At 38.8% G+C, this 22,209-nt stretch overlaps 2 protein-coding genes across 7 annotated transcripts; both read right to left on the bottom strand.

Annotated features, from left to right (window-relative positions):
- Positions 1–1,298: 1,298 nt before the first annotated feature.
- Mrpl55 (mitochondrial ribosomal protein L55) lies at positions 1,299–2,165 on the bottom strand. The gene is made up of 2 exons (XM_076784451.1): positions 1,954–2,165; positions 1,299–1,694 (listed from the first exon to the last, which is right to left on the bottom strand). Exon 2 carries the CDS (start codon positions 1,691–1,693, stop codon positions 1,364–1,366), a length of 330 nt encoding a protein of 109 aa, XP_076640566.1. The 5' UTR covers position 1,694; positions 1,954–2,165; the 3' UTR covers positions 1,299–1,363.
- Positions 2,166–2,284: 119 nt separating this feature from the next.
- Ctns (lysosomal cystine transporter cystinosin) lies at positions 2,285–21,932 on the bottom strand. Of its 6 annotated transcripts, none has more exons than XM_076784450.1 (11): positions 21,396–21,932; positions 20,157–20,203; positions 19,875–20,024; positions 7,384–7,441; positions 7,206–7,296; positions 6,695–6,871; positions 5,756–5,996; positions 5,562–5,681; positions 5,189–5,477; positions 5,009–5,111; positions 2,285–2,514 (listed from the first exon to the last, which is right to left on the bottom strand). In XM_076784450.1, exons 4-11 carry the CDS (start codon positions 7,421–7,423, stop codon positions 2,433–2,435), a joined length of 1,143 nt encoding a protein of 380 aa, XP_076640565.1. In that variant the 5' UTR covers positions 7,424–7,441; positions 19,875–20,024; positions 20,157–20,203; positions 21,396–21,932; the 3' UTR covers positions 2,285–2,432. The 6 variants fall into 6 exon arrangements, with proteins under 6 accessions (XP_076640565.1, XP_076640559.1, XP_076640560.1 ...); XM_076784444.1 differs by lacking the exon at positions 2,285–2,514 and adding an exon at positions 3,267–4,356 and having other exon boundaries at positions 21,396–21,931; XM_076784445.1 differs by lacking the exons at positions 2,285–2,514; positions 20,157–20,203 and adding an exon at positions 3,267–4,356 and having other exon boundaries at positions 21,396–21,931.
- Between the last annotated feature and the right edge of the window lie 277 nt (positions 21,933–22,209).

Here is a 22,209-nt window from a genome sequence, read left to right as displayed (position 1 = left end):
CTACTTCAGAAAAAAGTTTCATTGAAATATATTCACTATTGTAGGAATTATGGCTGTTTGAATATTGGACCACTCTTATGGGGTTTCCCTCATTTTTCGGAGTCAAGGACCAACTTTTCGATTATTTTTGCGAGTTATACATATTCTCCATCAAAATACGCGTAGTTTGCTTTTTTAAACATTAAAATCGGCCAATCCGTTCAGAAGTTATGACGTTTTAAAGATTCGCATGAGAATTGCATATCAGGAATAGCAGGGGGTAGCTGTAACTTGTTTAGTTCGATACCTGTTCTTAGATGGCGATACCATTCGTGTGCACCAAACCTTGGGGGGTGAGGGGACAGTTCTCTAGATACTTCCTCTAACATTCCGATAGATGGCGACACTTTGTCAGTTTTAGCGCAATATTGGAATAAATAAATATAACTGCCAGAAATTGTTTATAACTAATTAATTAGATGAAATAATGTATAGAAAAATGGTTGAGTAACTTAATTAGATTCGAATTTTTTTTTTCTACCTACACCCTGTCGATTTTTCTTAAAAATTCCTTTTTCATTTTTAGTAATTTTGTTTGACGCCCTACAGAAAAGTTGTCTAATACTTTTTTGTAGGTACCCATGAGCTCCACTTCAGAAAAATGTTTCATTGAAATATATTCACTATTGTAGGAATTATGGCTGTTTGAATATTGGACCACTCTTATGGGGTTTCCCTCATTTTTCGGAGTCAAGGACCAACTTTTCGATTATTTTTGCGAGTTATACATATTCTCCATCAAAATACGCGTAGTTTGCTTTTTTAAACATTAAAATCGGCCAATCCGTTCAGAAGTTATGGTGTTTTAAAGATTCGCATGAAATTTCGGGGAACGATTTCTGGCCAGAAATTATATTTTCGGTAATGAATTTTTTTCTCGAAAGTGGATAGGAATTCGGGGGTATGTCTATTGACCAAAAGTGATTGAAATTGACTCCCCTAACTAAGAATAATTTTTTTAGAACGATTTGAAATTTTTTAATTTTGTCGAAAAATTTCACACCTATTCGAATTTTTTTCTCGAAAATGGGTAAGATTTCGGGGGTAGGTCTATTCACCAAAAATGATTGTAGTGAACCTCCCTAGCTAAAAATAATTTTTTTAGAATGTTTCGAAATTTTTTAATTCCACCGAAAAATTTCTATATTACAGGTAGATACATTATATTTCATATCTTTTGTAATACAAATTAACAATTAATTTGTTTCACAATGTCAGTAAACAATAGGCAATGGGAATAATCAATAATAATACAGATATAAATTGAAGAAATTTTCTATTTGTAAGTTAATTATACAGGGCTATATTATCCTATTAAATATTGTCAACTGTTCATTCTAATATATTCAAATTCGTCGAAGTCATCATCTATCTCATCAAGTATTTTTATTTTGGATATGGGTGTACGCGCTGCTACCCTCATTTTTCGTTCCACTTCTGAAATAGTATCAACATCGAGGGGAAGCTTGATTATCATTCTTGGATCATTATATTCTATATTAATGCTACTACCATCTGAAAGAATCAGATGCGTAGGATACGTTCTTATATATATTTTTCTATGCTTCCTCGTTATTGCAGCTGTCCAGCAATTGAGATTTCTGCGAATGGATAGCGCGATCTGCGTTGATCGCAAAAGCACTGGCACATTCATTCTGAAACACGAATATACAATTGAACAAATTTATGGACACTTCTTCCTCTGTTAGCAATTAAGTTGGAGCGAAACTTTAATGCAAACATGCTAAAAAACATTCGAATATTTAGAGGTTATGCAGAGAAATTGTGTTTGAAATACGAGTTGTTCAATTTTAAATATATATAGAAACCGTAATGCAAAACTAAACGTTAATATCATTACTCTCAAGTACTGTTTAAAGTAAATATATTAAATTCAATGCAAAATTAACCTACCTCTCTGCTGAACAACACAATACAACCTTATCCAATGATACATACTGCACAAGCTCAAAAAAGTCACGTGATGCTACGACCAACGACGAATCGATATGTGCTGCATCGTATCGACTTTCGATAGTTTCGATAATTGTTCAAATTAGAAATCCAACGGTAGTTCGAACAATTTGTTCTCGTTACGTGTAATTTGTGCGTGCAAAGTGTATAATATTGTAGCAATTACAGTAAAGTGTTTGATTTCGTGAAGTGTTTTGCAGCACATATGGATACAGTTTCTAGGATTCATATGGTCTGGTCATTGTTATCAATGGATATCATCCGTTTGGTAAGAATAAAAATTCAACGTATTCAAATGGGACATTATGACATCAATGGCGGTATCGATGTTCTTTCTTATATTTGAGCGATGAATATGTAGATCGTTCTTTATTGTAATAAATACAACTAAGCAGTCATTTAGAGAAAACGATATAAAATCAAGCAAGTGTGCCTCTTGATGTGCCTTCTTTACAGTCCTCACAATTGCTACCAGGTATTTCAATGTATTCTTCACGATTCCTGTAGAAAGGTATTCGGTAATCTATGTATTATACATGGTATTTTCTTCTAAATCATGTGGCGAATTGGGAAGTTATGATCAGTTTAAATATAAATTGTACTATAAACTCTGAATTCTCAATCATTGCAAAATGTTAGTTTAATTAGTATTATTAGTAAATTATACACACATACACACACATACATACATACATTCACATGCACAAGATCACATACAACTGATTTACTCCATGCTATCACACAAATTTTGTACGAATGTTATTACATCGTTAAGATACCACTTCAGTGGAATTTTTTATATCAGAACATTTAACTTTATGAGGTAGCTGGTTATCTTTCTTTTGCCATCCAAGATAAGATGATAACTAGTATCTGAAAATTGAATGGCTTCATGGGAGACGCTATAAAATATTCAAGAATTTATTTCAAAATCTGAATATAATTCTGTTTATAACACACTTCACTTTTACACATCAGTCTGCACTGTGATGCAGAATTATTATAACCTTTTAAAATTATAATTACAATAATTCATATATGTACATATTAACAATAACGAATTATCTTGTATTTAATGACTTGTTCCATGGTGTAAAGATGATTTCGATACGCATTGCATGCATAAATATTGCAGCATCAAAAACACTCTTTATATGCTAACTTAAACCAGTTAAAATGTCGTATGATTTTCCCCCATGACGAATATTGGAAAAGTAAATTGTGAAATATAATGGAATTGTAAAAAGTCGATGTTTAGATAGGTAAAAATGCACAAAAACATGCAGATAACTTTTATTACAACATCGATATAAATATATAAATGTGGGATCTTGAACAAGTACAAACTGTTCGAAATTTTGAACAATTATGTATCATTATTTGTACAAAAGAAAAAAAAGGAAAGAAACAATGGTCTGTACTATAAATTAGGCAATAATTATCATTCTCGAACGCTATAATACCACCACCATGTGCATTATATTATATACTGCAATAATACATTTTCGATCAGAGCCTCCTTTAGTAAATCTCCAATAATGCTAACATTAAATACAATTGGAATACTGGATAGTCACCAATTTTGTAATGATATTACATATTCGTGCGTGATCATAGCGAATATCCCCTTCGTTATTCAGTGGGTTATTTCATAATGTACAACCTCTAGTTTTCACGTTTACGTAAATTGCGAAAATTCAAGTTTTAAAAAGTCTTAACTAGGATTATGGTTTATTCAGCTCGAAGCAACACTTAATCGTGCACTCTTGCTTTTCATCTCTAACACGTTTTGTCTTAAACATCAGGGACGCTAATTATGTACTTTATTTACAACATTATTTAGCACAATAACGTATTCGCATATCTATCTCACTAAATGTTTGATATCAAAAAAAGGAAAATTTACATTTTTATAGTATTGCACCAAAACTAGTCAGTCTACTTAAAAAAAAAACGGTGATTTAATTCTTACATGTATGTACACCTATTAATCTAGGTTCGTTCTCTTTTATTTATTTATAATTAACAACCAACTGAGATTCATTTAGATATTTAAACAATCGTAAAAATAATCTCAATTGTGACTCGTGCATGTCAATAGTTTAAATGAAACGTAAATTTCGTATTACAATGTGATAATAGGCGTATACTAAAACGTTTTTAAATACTCAATACTGAACTTTTCATTCAAAATGGAATGAAGTTTTGCAAGTTTATTCCTAACGTATTTCTCTGTTTTATTAATAGCGACAGGTATCTTTCACTATTGTCCCTTTATCTTCTTGATATGAATTTTCTTGTTTGTGAAGTGTTTCATTGCTTGTTGCATTCTGGGTATCTTGTCTGCAAGAATTTATGATTTTGCAAGCATGTGCAATACGGAAGAGAGTATATAGCAGTGAGATGATTTGGAAGCAAGACTGATAATGACTGATAATTATAGTTTGTTTTTGAGGTCAATCATCTTCTCATTGGTAAATTTATCAAGTATAGACTTTTCTCTATTTTGTGCATAGAACTATCTGTAATAGCAAGGGCATTTAAAGAATTTAATTATGTACACGCATATGTACACATAAACATACGTATCAGCCTCCAAATCCACTTAAAATTTTTGATTACGGACTTTATAAATCATTTGCATAAAGAGATATTAAAAAATTTTCCATTTTAATTTGTTATAACGTAACTAAATGTTAACTAAATGGATCGAAATTAAACATAATACGAATGACATACAGATAATTCATCTTTTTGTACATGCATCAACACAATTACTTTTAGGCAAATCTTTTCACGTATAAAATTTCTATGAATAATTAAATAATGCACCAAAACATGCAACGTGCACTTCTGAAACGTTTCTTATTATTATTAGTATTAAAAAATTTTCAAAAAAGGACTAAGTGTTATTTATAAATCTGTAGATATATGAAGCAAGCATTGTTAAATGGGAAATGATAGATGATAAATGGAAGAGCGGAAATATACGTACCGATATAAAATGTAATGTTGTACAATGAAAAATATATCAAATGCGACTGAAAAGAATCCCAGACCGAACTTCGATGGGTCTCCAAAAATACTTTCCCAATCATCTAATAAAAGGATTATTATTAGTAATTCGAGAATAGTTAAACACATTTGTATTGCATATTTATTGTATATACGTTACCATAATTGTATGCATTCAATATCATCTGCAGCATTGAAAAAATACCACCAGTAAAATCTAAAAATATATTGCCAATACTCCAACCAACGGTAGATTTTCTTTTATAATTGTAAAATGCTTGTGGAATGTATTTAATTAGTGTTATACACAATTTTATATAACTGCAATAATACAGAAAATCAAGCCAGTCTAGTATTTGTACTGCAGCTAGTATTATAGTACATAATACAATCACTGCAAATATTCCATGAATAATACGTGCAGTTGTTGATACTCTCTGAGTACCTGTCTGAAAAATTAATAATTCTGTTGGTACTTATTTTCGAATTTATTAATTTTCATTTTTTTTTTATTAATTCATCAGATCATTTACCTCATAAATAAAGCACTGAAAAATAGTTATCACAGTAGCAGTTACTGCGTGCAAGGCGAAAAAGATATCATTCACTTGCACAGGATTTAAACCTTTCGGATGTCGTCTAAAATATTCGATCTAAAAAATGCAGTTGCAGTTTAACATATAATATAGTTGAATAACGTATAAATTATAGTTATCGTTTAACATACCTCTACATCTGATATCCAAAATAGACCGCAGTTAAATAGAGCGTACATAATAAAACCGATCAGATTTAACGACAAATAATCGAAATTTAATCCTATAACACTTTTGCGTTTGTAATTGATGTATATTTGTGGATAGAAACTTACACTCCATGCTAAAAAGTATATCCAACCAACTACAGTACTTATATAATAAAGGGTGTCTGACTTTTCTATAGTAACTCTGACAAATGCTTCTGAAAAACTGAAACCATAAGGAAAATGGATTATTATGACTGTAAACCGGATATTACAACATAAACACTACCATTAAAAATACAATTTTGCCATCATTTCTTACTTCAAATCAACTTTGTTTAACTGGTCTTGAGGAACCAAAATCACTTTATAAAATGTCATTATTCTGTAATTACTTTAATAATATTTTAATTGTTTTTAAACCTCACAATATATGGTTTAATGCACAATAGAATTATAGGAACAATTACACTAAATCACTTTTTGTAAAACACTTGTAAAATAAATTAATTAATACATTTCTTATTAGTAACTAATTGAACACATTCTAGTCAGAGCAGGAAGTAGTCTGCTTAAAATCTGAGCACAGACTGAGTGAACTTTAAGTATAAAATCCGATGACAAGTACAGGTCAGGAGGCTATCTCTGCAAATAACTGGCAGTGGGTACTAGTGAACATAAGACTGATCAAAATCTTTCAGAAATTAGTCATAGAAGTAAATATTGACATTGTTAGAAAACATTACTGAACTGCATTTGATATCAGGTAGGAAAGAGGGGAAAGGGATTTGATTAGTTTCTTTGAACTTGCATTTGCACTTGTTTGTTTTAACTTGAAAATATTTTAAAAGCATTTTAGTTAAAATTCTAATTTCTCATTCTTAAATTTCTAGTAAGGTAATAATATTTCTTTTATATACTTACTGTGTTGCATTATTTGTAACATTAACACTAACAACTGAATGTCCTGCATGCCTGCCTTCTACAGTTATATCCTCCCAATTTTTGCTGCTATTAATGATAGTATTATTAGGAGTAACATAGAGCAAATCTGGGTGTTCCACATTTATTAACACATATACATCTGTAGATACATTTTTCCTGTAAAAATTGTGTTAAAAGCTTTTTGTACATATGGTAATTATAACAATGCAGTTAACACATTAAAGCATGATATAAAAAAATATGGGGAAGGTTTATCTTAATTAGCTATGGTTAAAAGATAATACAATAAATGCTACTCTTAATCTTTTATCACTATATATAGTGCTATTAATGTTATTCCACTTTTCTATAGTAATACAAAAGACATATGTCTACCTTGGGTTTTTTATATTATTTTTAAAATGCAATTGGCATGTGTGCATTTATTTTGTGATCTATGTAATATGCTTTGTTGAAGGAACATCTAATTAGGTGAAGAAGAGATACTCACGTCAGGTACAATGTAAATGTCTCTGTATGGTTTAGTTGTACTTTTAAATCATGAGTAGAAACTGCCAAGTCTGCCCATGTTTGTCCAATAACTAAAATATTTATTGTTCTTTAATACAAACATTGAAATTCTTTGATATAATTTACCTCATTTGCCAGGCCACAGCATGTTGACTTACCTATTGCTGCAAAAATTCCAATATACCAAATGAAAGCCATGGTATCTCTCAATGATATCTGAAACAAATTAAATATAATTTTAGTCCCAAACTCCTTTCAGATGTTTTACTTTACATTGCAGCACTGCCCTTGATTCACAGTGCATGCTATCAACTTGAGCAATCATACTTTTGCATGAATAATCGTGTAGGTATCAGCGTCGGATTGGATCTCGTTCGTTTCGATTTTTAAATTCTCAATGAATACGTTTTCTAAGATCGCTGTAACTCCACATTGTAAGCGTAGGATATCGAACGATTCGATAAACTTTTAAACGGATCGAGTAATCGCAGATCGAACGCGCACATCCGTTCAAGAGAAGAATCTTTTAACTTCTGAAGGCTTTGACCGCTTAACACGCGGAAAAAATAAGGAAGTCGTATAAAGCGGCGTGCACTTTGTTGGATGCATGCCATTCATACCGGACAGTGAGTCTGTTTGCATATTTGCGAGCTGTCATTCCCGTAGATCGATGTCTGCGTCGCAGAGACGATCACATTTTCCAATTAGATATCAGCCGCTGTTGGTTCAACGAGACTTACGAGCCGCGTTGACATCGTGCTTTCGAGCATTACGTTCGCTCGTATCAAGCACAAAACCGGCTTTCGTGGAAAGACACAGGGAGTATCAGTCGAACTCAACCTCGGAAGCACAACGACCTCGAAGATCGGCTGGTCGACCTCTTCCATATCACCAAAAATGTTAAGCTACACGTGGTTTCCGTGATCTAGTCACTAATGGCGCTGATGTCGTCCTTTTTTACGCCTATCTAGATCATTTTGTATGATCCGTGACGTAGTCGCGCGTAGGTACAGTAGTTGCTGCGGATGTTGATCGTGTGTAGCATTTGTTACTATTTCTCACAGAATGGTAGCGTCTGTAATCGTTTTACTAAGCTTTAGTATGAGAATATATAGAATGATTAAAGAGGATGCAATGTTGTGTTTTAGGATGCAAGAATTTACGAAGGAACTGCAAGTTTATATATGGGTCATTGCACACCAGATCGATCGGGTTTTCCCCCCGATGCACCGTGAGCCAGTATAAAAACAGAATACCTATCAGTGTTTCGATATTTTACGACCATTCAAACGAGTTCGTAATTTTTTTTTGTTCTCCTCATTATCGGTAAATTTATAAATGTCCCAGATTATTGCTCGGGGCGAGCATTTGATTTACGCGAATCCCTTGTCGATGGTTTGCAGATGATGTAACATTAAAAGGGGGTTTCTCAAGCTCGTATCGAGATATTTGCATGTAAATTGCGGGACAACGCGACGCCATCAACTAGTTCCATAACGTCGTGGTTATCGTTTTGATATGCGATGTTTCAGTACTCTACGTTTTCTTTCCTATTTTAACGTCTCCATTATGTTCTTCCTTGTCCTATTAAATTTTGTAGTGCTCCCAGTAGACTGATCATTTTGATAATATAGGGTTGTTTAAAAGTAATAGACCTATTTGGTAGATGATCAGCCTCGAACGAGCCCTTACGCGATTTTTAAAAGTAACCATTTCGGTTAATAATAATCTTGCAAATGTATGTTTATAAAATGTATCGTGACGGTGAAATTGAATGTGATATTTCTTATTTTGTCGAATATTTCAGTGCCTTCGATACCAGAGACAATTGTCTGTTTTGTCCCCGTTATAAGCCGCGACTAGACCTATTATTTCTCTTTCAAAACGTTTCAATGTTAGAGTCTTCAATGGATCCTCTTCCCTTTGGATGCCGCTCGTATCGATCAATTGTTTTGTGCAGACAGATACATACGTTCTCTACGAGGGCTCGACGAAGTCCGGGAATTTTCCTCCAAATTTTCCGCGGCATTATCTACCGATTACTCACGTTCTCCTTTGTTGTTCGCATTGGCTCGTGCCATGGAAATTTCATTCCGTCCACGATTGTAAATGTTTCCTGCTTGTCGTTTCTCTTTTGCGCGAACGTTTATTCACTTATGCTTCTTTGCTTTCACTTCGGCTTTGTCGAACGATAACAAAACGACCGAGAACAATGAGACCGGGAGATGCGTTTTGAGAAACGTAACGAGCCGCGGTTGAATCGACTGAATTTTTCTCGGAATCCCCTTATCTGAAATCCAGGAACGTTACAATGGCAACGTGGACAATCGATGTACGCCTATAGTTCATTTGTCGGCGGAAAAAATACAAGGCAGCTATCGCAGACGTGCAAAAATTCGTATCTGGGCAAAACGAACAAAAGGTAAACAACGATGCTTATATTAATTTTACTCGTATAAGTCGCGTTGGAGTTTCTTACGTCCAAATAAAAAAAGTTATTTAAAATAACAATCGCGGTTCTATTTTCAGGGTTCAGTTTCAAGCGTGGGCGTACAGAGGGGGTGCCAGATGTAAGCCACCGATGATTCCTAGGGCCCCCTCTAAATCGCGTCGAAGCAGCTAGTGGTTTTTAGTCGGTAATAGTCCGACGCTACCCTGTGCCGCCCCCACAGTAGAGGGTGTCCACGAAGATCTTCCTCCGCGATGAAGAAGGGTGAGTTTCTGCATATCTTTTAAAATAATTAAAAATTCAGCAAAGCATCGGCGGTTGATAGCGCATCTATTTGAAAAGAAATTCTTTTATAATAAAACTCGAGCACCCCGCGTTCGACTCTGATCGACTCTGGAGCGTATCGACGGGCTTTGGGCGTGGAGGGGGGCGTTGTACCTATATCATATACATTTCGAGATAGAATAAGTCGAAAGAGAGATCGACGTTCGAGTGCAGTCCGCGTCCCAAAGGGGCCTTCGCGAAGCTTGCACGGAAACAGCTCTGAAAGTCGATCGGCAGTCTGCTGCCGCTTTTGTTGACGTATACAGGCTTCCTCGCCGCCAATATTTTCCTTTGCGTCATGGCAGGGACCGTAGTCGAACGGACCTAATCCTCGACGATAGCCCTCCCTCATCCCATCGCCCACATCTTCGGTCTTTCTTTCCTTTCTATCACTTTCAATTCGCCCTCGATATGGATAAACAAGATCGTTCCTGGCCGGACGTTCGCCAATATACCTTGAAATTATTCGGTCGAATCGCTCGACCGGAATACCCGAGGAAATATGCCTCTCCTAGGAGCTCTCTTCAGATTTGGGAATTCAGGAACCCCGTTGCTGCGTCCCGGAAATTTCCCAGATATTTGAAAGTGTTTTCTTCGGACGGGCACCGGCCCGCGGAAATCTTTCGACGTCCCGAGCGATTCCAAGTAGACGAATTCGACACGGTTTACGATATCGCGGGAATCGCTCTACTGGATCATGTACAGTGACATTTTGTTCTTCCGACAGATCTCAAAGTTCGGATTTAAACGGACTCTAAAGCTCCTCGATGATCCACGCTGACGTACGAAATTATAAAACGCTCTTGGAGTTACTGGGCACGATATTTCTCCGTTAAGCGTTGATTTCAGCGTTTTATCTTAGAAACGAATTTGCTGATTTTCGTATTGGGGGTCTGTCCGCTCTGGAATTCGTTATCCGAGTCTTTCTCGTACTTATCTCTCGGAACAGTCGTATGCTCCTTGATAAACTTCGTGCGTTAATAATGGGTCAAGTGTCGGTGAAGTTCCATCCAGATTGCGGAAACTGTTTGTGGTATTGAAACGGAATAGACGAGTGATAACCGAGAAACGTTATCGAAATAATGAACGCGTGGGAGACAGGCTAGGGGTCCTAAAGATAATTGTGAAAATAATCTGTAGAAACTTTGAATTCATTAGCGAGAGCGATAAGGGGCAATCGCGAGATGGAGTTCACGCCCACGCGCATGAATCAAACGAATTGCTGACGTTATTTATATAAACATCGTGCTCTTTACTTCATTTCTAGAACTCCAATTTATTAATCGATCTATGGTTTAAAATACACGTTTCATAATGGCGGAAGCTTAAAAATAACAAGTACGTTTCGCGTAAGAACTGTAATTCCTGTTTTCCTCGACGCACAGAGTAATTCGAATAATTATGGCCGGTGCTATACGCGGTTCCACAACATTGTACAAAAGTGCAAGGAGAAACCAAGGCGAAAAACGTAATTTCGTCGACGATCGATTGCTCCGAGCCTTGACCAATTTGTTCGTTATTGGAAGATCGATATTGCCAGCAATTTTCGGTTCTCGATCGTTCGAGCAAACTGTCTGTTGCTCGTACAGGGTGTTTCATAAAACGTGTACCTTCAACGACGCGTTGCCAGAAAATAATAAAGAAAACTCCGTGGAATGATTTATCTTACCTCGTTTTCCAGCGACAGGTGTTTTATGTTACAACAGTTGTTTCTTTCTCTCCGCAGTGAACGTTCAAAATGTTTACCTTGCGTTCCGACACGGCTATCTAACGTCTTATCATCGAACCATATAATAATATGATAGTACAAAAGCGTTTATAGTTAGTTAAGGTTGTAAACGAAGCGTCGATTGGCAGAGCTAGGAAACAATCGGTCGTAGCAAGAATATTCTATAGAAAACTCTATACAAACAGAAAAACTTTCATCGAACTTCCAGATAACGATAGTATTTTTATATAGCAATCGTTTAATCTTACGATCCAAGTTCCGTCTGTTATAAAACTGGATATCCAGAAGACGAAGGTATGCATCAAGCTCATGCTCTATTAAGCATACAATTATGTGTTTAACTCTGTGTACACTTATTTAACTTCGATCGATTCAGGGTCGAATTCGTTTCCAAAGATATTAGACACGCTTTATGAATCGTCCGATAGAATCGTGACCATCGGTTTGTCAAAGTCGATCTCCCTTTGGACGTGTTATTAAGCACTTTTCATGCGGCGTATATCGTCGCGTTATCTTCCGGCCAGTTGCATTATCCCTTTCGTCCGGGAAACAATTTCGCGAACGGTTTTGCGTGAGCTGTATTAAAGGCTAGTCGGCCAGGTAATAACGGTTAGCATAAATTAAAGATTAACTTTGCTGGCTGGATCGGGCACCGTAATGCCCGTTCCATGCTAATTTCTTATCGCTGGCAATTACTTAATCGCACGCAGTCGAATGCACGGTTCGGTTGCGTCCATGGTTAATTGGGACGCGAAGAAACACATCCGTGGGATCCGCTTTATTCCGCGGAACCGTGCTGCAACTTTCCCTTTTATTTAAAAAAAAAAACCAGCGCACTGCGGCCAGATTAATTTCAAAAAATTCCGCGCGGCGAAGAGCGTTGCACTTTTAAACTGATAACAACACAAATTGCATTAATTCTCGTGGTAGACGATAAAATTCCCGATATAAGGGTCAACGATAAATCCTTTTCATCCCGGAAATTTTAACGCGTGGATCAGCTGCGCCCGTTTCGCGACAAAATGGCGCTCCAAGCATCCAGCGACTTTGAAATTAGTCGGATCGCGACGCTCCCGGTTGAAATCCGCGCGATTTATCGAACCAGAGAACCGGCGCTATTATTCCATCGACAGAATTATTAGCACAATTAACCGGCGGCTAAACGGTTTTAAATACTTGGACAGTGTCGTCGTACTCCTTTGTCAGCCACGGATCGATAGAGGCTGGCTTGAAATATACGGTTCCGTCGTCGTTATCCAATATCGAGGAATTTTTTATGACCTCTCTATTCCTGACTTTATCAGGATTTCCTACTTTTTTTTACCTCCCCCTCCCATACGTGTACATTCGACACGCGCGAACACGTAACGGAATATCGTTCAACGACGTCAAGTTTGCACTGGGAAAATCTCGAAACGGTACCCGTAATGGATACCACGATGATCTCGTAGTTACGCTTTTATCGTTGTACCGAAGCTTTTCGTCGAGACGAAAGTCGAAGTCTCGTTCGAGACGCGAAAACGTTCGACGTCCTCGTTCGCGGATTTCGCTTGGTACTTTTAATTTCCAATTAATTGTACGTTATTTGTAAGCTCGCCTTCAGTTACGACGTTTCCCCGTTTCAGTTAGTAATATTTTTCCAACGTCGACTCGGTGTTTTCCGGCCTCGTTAAATCCCTCTGTCATCCGATATATTCCATACCTTTTCAACTTGGACTTTTCTTTTGTATCGTTCCAGCGATCTCCGATGGTAATTCACGGGGCTTCGTTGCACCGGTCTCGCCCATTTCGCGAACCCGATCCTTATAGAATATTAATGTTACACGCCTCCTATTCTATGGCTGCTGAAACTCGGGACGCGGCGCATTCCAAGTAATAATATCCGGTCGGATGATGAATTTGATTCCGTTATTTTGTTCTCTGTAACGCGAGTCACGCGTTGCAGAGTGAATTCCAAGGGACAGAATACATCCACGTTATAAATTTTCTTTCGATATTAAATCATAACGACCTGGTTAATAACCAGCGTCGCTTAGCACCGAGAAATCGAACTCGCGATACATGACGTTATGAAACCGAGTTATGCAAGGAAATCGAGTGTTAGAAATGGTTAAAATTTCTTTTTTCATGATTTACAGAGTGAGTACAACTGATATTTACTCAAAATACGAGGCTTAGAATTCGTAGAGATTGTACCGGTGTCTCTGCACTAAAAGTTTGTTCTCTTTGGCTATAATGAATTTTAATATTCTCGTCCGTAATGCTAGTCGGTGGTGTCGGGTTCGCCACGTCGCCCAGCATCCAGGGCGAAGTTCTTTTTCCCCGGAGCGTGTTTCGACCGATTTCCAATGTAAATTCGCAAGCTCGTGGCGGCAGTTTGGCTCGGTCTGCGGATTCGGTTTCTATCGAATATTAATGCTCGTAGCGCGGGCTGCGTTTGACCTTTTCCCCGAGACCCGATTTTACGAGACTGCTTCTTGGGAACAACAAGAAGGAACGAACACACCGTGGTTGACCCGCGTCGGCCCAGTTTTCAAGAAAACATATACACACACACGTGCGCGCTTGCATTACCGAAACTTTCTTTCTTTCTTGCGGCCTTTTTCTCTTGGCTGTCGGAAAGTAAATTGCTGGCTTCCTCCCGGTGGGAAAAAATTACCGGACGACGAAACGAAAATAGGTTTTTGGAACTGTTGGCGGTGACAGCGTCCCCCGAGGTCCCCCGGTTCGAAAACTTAATTACTTAACCGCTGGACGAAGAAAGTTCGGCCCGACGGAGAAATTTATTCCTCGTTATTAGGATCGTTCAGCGTCTCGAACCTCCTGTTCTTGGATTTATGTCTGATATCGTTCATCACGCGGACCGTGCTTTTCCAAGAAAGTTTCCAAACGCTGGCAATCTTTCGATCGTCCGTCCACGGAGCTGGGTCAATTTTGATCGATACTCTTTCGCGCCAGTATTGCAGTAAATATGGTTTCAATATCGAATTCGTTCTTCTAAGATTGCTATTTCAACCACAAATTCAAATAAATATAAAGCAAATTACTTCCTTCGGGCTTAGAACTTTAATAGTAAATTAATTTTGTTTCATCGAATAGTAATAAAAGAGTCGATAAAACTTGCTACTTTGTACTACTTTTAATGAGCAACGAATTTCAGCTGTTCCGAACTTTTAAACCTTTCAGTTTCCCCTAGTTTCTTTTTTTATGATTTTACCATCGACGACAGAGAACTTATTAATGACTGTTCTCGATAGAAATAGGGCACCGCGGAAATCGTGGCTTTTGTTTTGGTCAATCCTGATTTGAGAAACACTGGCTCAAAAGGTGTCGAGATAAAATTCTTACGAGAGCCTCAACTATCGATAAAGAATTTTATTATCGGTCAAAAATGTCCCAGTTTCGCCTTACAATCATCCGCGGTTTAACTGGGACAGAATCGGATGAAAAATTGTGATCGATCATAATTAACTGAGATATTAAATATTAATTTGCTGAAATTGATCGAAACAAACGTGACCCATCTGTAAACGTAATTTTCTACCACTTAGCGAACGAACCTTCCGATAACAAAGTTAATCTTGGTTGATATTAGCAGTGAATTCGTGTTTACAAACATTATAGTGCGCAATATAATGTGCTGATAAGCAGAAATGTAGCAAACTTCGACTGTAATTGAAAACAAATCTGTAATTAAACCGGTGCACCGATGCATGCAATTATTTTCAGATTATCGTTCTGCTTCGTTTGATTCTGCCCTGTGGCATTTTTATTCGAGCTCGAGTCGATAGAAGAAGAATCGAACAACAATTTCGCGGATCTTGACGCACTTCCGTACGTTAGGGGAGTCTTGACGCTAATTTAGGTTCGTCGATAACGAAGCAAAGAAACAATCGCGGTGTTTCTGTAGGAAGCAACCGGGAAAACTCAATATCGAGATGGTTCGAGCAGCGGGCAGCAGGGCGATTCTATCGGTTAAGTGCCCGGGGCGTTCGTACGGTTAAACAAACAACATAAAAAAGCTTTCCTCGTTATTAACAATTGAAAGAGTCGATAGGTCGACCGACTCGAGCGTCTCGATTTTTAAACGACCTCTTTTGCCCGGACGACAGCCACCCAGGCCATTGGCTCGCACGTGCTGCCTGATAAAGAATCACTCATTGTGCTTGTGCTCTCGTTGCGATCTTAATCATGGAACTGTCTAGACGACACGAAATATTTGTCTACTCCGTTCGGGGATCCGAGCGAAACACGCTGCACGGAACAAAGTCCCTGCAGTCGATTATTCACGCGCGATAGTACAGTTGCATAAAACAATTCGTTGCTCCGAACGATTCGAGCAGCTCGATTATTGAATTTATTCGCGCGTGATTCGATAGCCATCAAGAAAACGGAGGTAATTAAACGAACTAAACGCATCGAATGTAAAAACTATAGCGAGCCAGGCTTTCTCGATACGAGAAAAGGAATAACAATGTTTATATTAGGTTCTACGCGGAACATACATTAGCGTGTATAGTTTATTTATCGTTGGAAAAGAGCAGAATTTGCAGCTATCGAACATATAAATTAATATCTACATTTAGGGATAAGGAATTACATAAGGGGTAAGGAATTTTTTTCTCGAAACTGAGTAGGATTTCGGAGGTATGTCTGTTGACCAAAAATGCTTGCAATTGATCCCTGCAACTAATAATAATTTTTTTGGAACGATTTAAAATTTTTTAATTTTATTGAAAAATTTCACACCTTCTCGAATTTTTTTCTCCAAATTGGGTAAGATTTCCGGGGTATACCTATTCATCAAAAATGATTATAATCGACCCCCGCAACCGAAAATAATTTTTCCAAAACGATTTAAAATTTTTTAATTTAATTGTTAATAACTTCTTAATGAAGCCACCATCAACAAATTGGTATTCTTGATTTTCGTCTTATTTTGGCCTCTAGAATCTTCCATTAAAATTTTTCCCAGGGATGGCCGGACACCCTGTATAGGGCTCCTCAAAATGCTGATTTCTGATTCGCAGATTCTCGAGTGCATAATTTCAAAAATTAAAATAGAATAGTAGCTATTGAGAATGCATTACCGAAATTCAATATTTCGACTAGGGTGTTTAGAAACAATGCGTTACAAAGCGAAAACTAAATCACCAGAATATTTACGGACGAAAAACAATTATTCTCGCGGTTACGTTTAATTATTCACTCGGGTCAAGCGCGGAAAAGACGGACATTAACACATTTTTGTTTCCAACGGATCGCAAGGACACGCGAAACGTTCTTGAAAGGGAGCTATTTTTAATTTCGGAATGCCTCGGTTTCCAGCAGATTTGTCTCGCAACTCTGTCGAGTTCGAGGTTTGCATTTTTAATCCCGTTCTGGTAAAAAAAGAAAAACAGCGAAACGTTGTTGAGACTCCAAGCACGCCTGATTACACGCTCGTTTCATGGCGTGCGTTTATGATTATTCGCGTACCTTTTTGGACTAGGAGGATAAAAATTTCCCACGAAACTTCTTGGAAAAAGAAACAACAACGTTTCGTCCAACACGAAAACAATTATTTGCATGATCCGTGCAATACGATCGTTCCGTTTAATAAAGTCACTTCGAGCGCGTTATTTCGTCTCGATTAGCATACTTTCCCGCGGAAAGTAAAGTATGAGTCGATTAGTATATCACGAAACGCTGGAGAAGAGTCGGCGAGGTCCAGAGTTCGTTATTTCCGGGATTAAAATCCGCATTAATTCCCGAATTCTAGCTATTGAAATCGAATAAAATTATCCCTGACAAAGTAAAAAGCCCGATAACGCGGTTATGCCAAAATTTATTTAATCGTGCCCGGCTCTAATCGACTGAAATGAGTCTTTACGTTTCGTCGCGAATTTTCAAGCTCTTATCGCGGCCGGGTGAAAAATTAATTAAAAGTCTGCCGACTGGTTTTATTGAGGCTGCGTAAGAGCATTTCGTAGATATATAGCGCTGCTGGATTCGCGATAAGGCGATTTCGTGACCTCGTCGCGAAAACGCTTGAAAAATCGGTTAGAAAAAAGGATCGGAGCCTTTGGATCGGCTCGACAGTGGATCTTCAATAATCCCCGGATTTTTGGCTACGATTAAATCGTATCAGGAGATCGATAGCCTTACTTTTGTTGTCTAGTAAAGATCAATATACGTTTGTGAGAGTATTACGCGTATCTTCTCGATCGATCAACGATTGACAAAACTACGATCGGTTCTGACGATAAATCAACTTGTTGGCGACACTTTGCTAGAATATTCACCTATCTTGCAAGTGTACGGGTTCTTCAACTTTTGTGCAAAACACTTGATAAAATGTAATCGTCTTAACGAGGTATCGATAACGTTTCTGAAATGGCGAATGTATAAATGAGACGAATCAAAGTCACGCCGGGATCGTATTCATTATTCGTGGGTGTCAATCAACGTGACAGTGACGACTTCGCGGAATGATATTTGGAGACATCTCGAACAGGTTTGTTGCCTTCAAACCGTATTATCGACGAGTTGTAGAATTGAAAATAGTCCTGCTCGTTTAGATTTTCATTAGATACTAGCACGCGCTATTCTGCGCTTCCGGCGATCTCGAGGACACTTTTCTTACGACTTTTGCAACGCTTCACGTAACATCCTGACTCCCGCGTACTATAACTCGAGATTAATATTCTGAAATGCGTATTTCTAGGTCTTCTTTTTGATCATTTGTCGAGTTTCTCGAGTAACCGCATATAGCAAAAACTTTGTTGCTGTTGGGGCAATACACTTTTCAATATGGAATGTCAGCGGCGCAATCTCGCTGCTTGACGCTCAAATGGTTAAATGACGCGACGACTGAACCGAGAATATAGCAGCCATGATGTAATCTTGGATCACAGCTCAATTACGAAGTTCCGGTTGGTGCAAAATGGCCTGATAATTGGAACATTTATCATATCTACTGAATTCACCAATTTGATACGTGATTGTTGATTGTATCGTGATAAAAACAATTAGCTAACTCAAGATCATCGAAGGGCAGCCTTGTTTATAGAAGTCTACCATACGTGAGAGTATATTTTTTAATGCGTTGTAAACGAATTCAATTGTTGGCAGAATCAACCTGACGCGCATAACATAATCCCACTTTCTTTTTCTTCCACTTGCATGTCGTTGCACAAGCAGGAAACACTTGGTCTGTTTGCTACACTTTCGATCGCTAATTTTATGGAAGAATGTTTCCAACTGGTCGAAGCAAAAATATACCGCCACTGATGGTAGAAAGGGGGTAACTCGATGTGAAAAAATAATTTAACACACTGGACTGTCTCACTCTAAATGAATCGTATTTACAAACACTCACGATGCAATCAATGACATCTTATCAGTTTCACTTTCCTCGTCACCAAGTGATAGTATCTCGATCACCATCCGAGCAATTAGGAAAATGTAACCTAAAGCCTATTTTTTAGCAACCCGGATCGTTTCGATCACGGATCGAGGGATCGACGCGTGCAAGTAACAATTTGCTCGCCCTCCGTGCGATCTCGTTTAACGATGGATGCTGCGGAGCCGCGAAATCGACAATACGTCGTCCGGAGTTCAAGAAACTCCTGTCTCTGGCTGCAGCTCGCAAAGTATTCCGCTTACGAAAGCTGTCAACGGCATTTGTCAGCGTTTCTCGCGCGTGTGTGCCCGTATAGAAACGTGTCAATGACTTTCGTGTTCGTCGGCCCCGTTTCCCGGTTCCCCGGCAGTCGACGCGTGCCGAATCGATTTCGATTTCACGGCCAGTTTCACGGAAATTATATCGCGCCGGGGCTGACGGGACAGCCTCGTCGCGAATTGTTGCCGATCGGATCGATTCTTTACACTCTATATACTACCGCGGCGAAAAAGACGAAAATTACTCGCCGAGCCGTCGATAAATTTTTGTTAGAAACGAGCAAACGCCTCGACGGTCGCATAAATTTTTGCGGGCCAGAAACGGGCGGACCGTCGACGGTCCAATTTTTTAATTTCCCCACGTCAGATTGCGGATTCTAATTTAAACACGCTCGCGCGCGGCGGATGTGTTCGTCGAACGTTTCATCCGAGTTTTATTAGATCACGATTTACGGATAAATTGTTCCGCGGCTTCGCTCACTCACCTGTCGAATTTCGTTCGGCCACAAGGGATCGGGTGACAGTTAAAGCCTGCCGTAAGCGAATCCGATACAGAGACGTCCAATCCTCTCTCTCTCTCTCCCTCTTCCTCTCTTTGGCGCTTTAAAAATCTCTTTTCTCCCGTGTCGAGCCACCTGCAAGAACGAGCTTTCCATTAAAACTCGCCGGGGCCGACGCGTCTCTTCCGGCGCTCGAACAGAAACGATTTAACTCCGCAATTTTTATCGTCGTCTCGTTAACTTCTCCCCCGCGTTTCTGACACTTACCGATCAAACGTTTCGCGAACTTCCCAGCCGACGATTCCCTCCGATACCTGCGAATATTCGTGCGCTCTTCGTAATTCTTAAAAGAGAATTAAATTTCGTTGAGAACGGATAATTGCAATCCGATCGCAGGAAGTGTCTAGAGTTTCGATTTTCTAACAACGGGGAATCCCCGAATGGCAGATTTATCCTATCAAACGCGATGACGCGTCTATTCATATGCGTATCCTTGTGTCAGCATTCGCGAGCGACCTCGATACAATTATTTCCCGGAATAAGAAAAGTGGGTCTAAGTACAATTAAGGACAACCGTCGTCGAGACGTCGTACGCTTAAAAATGGAATGATGATGATATCGACGACGGGGCTGAGAAAACATTAATTTTAACTTGGATCAAAGCAGGCATGGTTTTAACGTGTATACCATTACAATAGAGTCTCTGTTATTTGAACATGTGTTGCCTGAATCCTCTACTGTTTGGTCAATTGTTCTCCCTATTATCACAAGGATCTATTATCGCTGGAATCTACTGTCGAAACAAAGCATGCCCTTGTCAAGTGTATATTTGCAGAATGAAACATTCTTTTATTCACTCTGTGTTGAGCCAAGAACACGTTGAGAAGGCCAGTTATTATACGAAAATTTCCTAATCGGAACGGTTATGTCCCCCTTATTAGCTCAGACAATGGAGGCTCGACTGCATATTTATAGTACTTACTCTTAATCTGCTATTTCTAGCCCACGAAGGGAATTCCCCTCGTTAACGAAAAGTGCACGTAAACTTGTTTTTTTTCTCCAATCTATAAGCTATTCCCGTCGTTTTCGACGCGTTAAACTTCTGTCTTTCAAACTCCCGACAGTCCTTTTTTTAACTCGGAAAACATTGTTGCTGGGCCGGTGTCACAACATCCGCAAGATTAAATTAAATCCGTGGCAAATTGAAAACGAATCTAACCTCTCGTCATTATCTTTCTATATCGAGAAACTGTATTGTTTCGATTATTTTTAATTCAAGAAAATGTCGTTCTCTCTAACCAAGACATCCCCCTGTTTTCTTTACGTAGAAAATCGAGAATAGATCCCTCTAGCGTACAAATGCTTCTAAAATAACGCGGAACAATGAAAATGTCGAGAGTTTACCGATAAAATTGATCGAGCCTCGGGATTTTCGAGCCCGTAAAAATAGATGGTCGCGGAAAAAATAGAGTTTCTGGTTAGGGTTCGGTGAAACGAGCATCGTACCTTGCCGATCACGAGGTTCGCTCGAATTGATCTCCTATGAACCGGTCATCCGGTGCAGCTTCATTCAGGCGAGCGCGCACTCTCGACGGCCAGCTTGTCCACGTCCAGCGGATCCAGCTTGTTGAACGTTATCACCTTTTCAGGGCTTCGGCCTTAAACTTCCAGCGAGACTGTCGCTCGTTCGTCTCCGGTATCTCTTCCGGCTGGACGCCAACATCAGTTCCTCTCTTCTGTTTCCGAGCTGTCGATCTCTTCTGGGTCACCGTTTCGAGCGGGCTCGAACAGAAACTGTTGTGCACGCGATCGCCACTTTCGGATCTTTCGGAAATTCACACTGTCGAGTCTCGAACCGGCGCGAACAGCTTCCTCGTAACGATTGACTCCTCGATCACGCTATCACGGAGCAAATTTTTATCGCAGGTGAAAGGAGAACGGTCGTTCGACGGAGTCTTTTTCCCCCCCCCAGCGACGATCGTTGGACGATAGCGGTCGGTATCGCATTGGCGAACACGGTTCGCAAATGGCTAACGCGAGCCTCTCGAACCTACGTATAAATCTCTTCTAAGAGACCCCCCTCTCCCCGTAAAAAACTCCCTCCCCACCCGTGCACGTGCGACGTTCGATTTCACGATCGTTCCACGCTCTGACGTTTTTTTTTTTTTTTATTTCTCCCGCATCGTAATCAGTGACCCAACGAATTTAAAATTGACGAACAAAATATTAGTGGATTGGAACCCAATTGGCGAGTAAAATGTCCTGAATTTTCATCGATCAAGATGGAATGATATGTTATTTGGACCAACGTGCGAGCTAT

Source organism: Colletes latitarsis, chromosome 3 (assembly GCF_051014445.1).
Source record: "Colletes latitarsis isolate SP2378_abdomen chromosome 3, iyColLati1, whole genome shotgun sequence".
Taxonomy (NCBI): Eukaryota; Metazoa; Arthropoda; class Insecta; order Hymenoptera; family Colletidae; genus Colletes; species Colletes latitarsis.
Note: the sequence above shows the minus strand (reverse complement) of the source record. Positions and strands in the feature narration are given on the sequence as shown.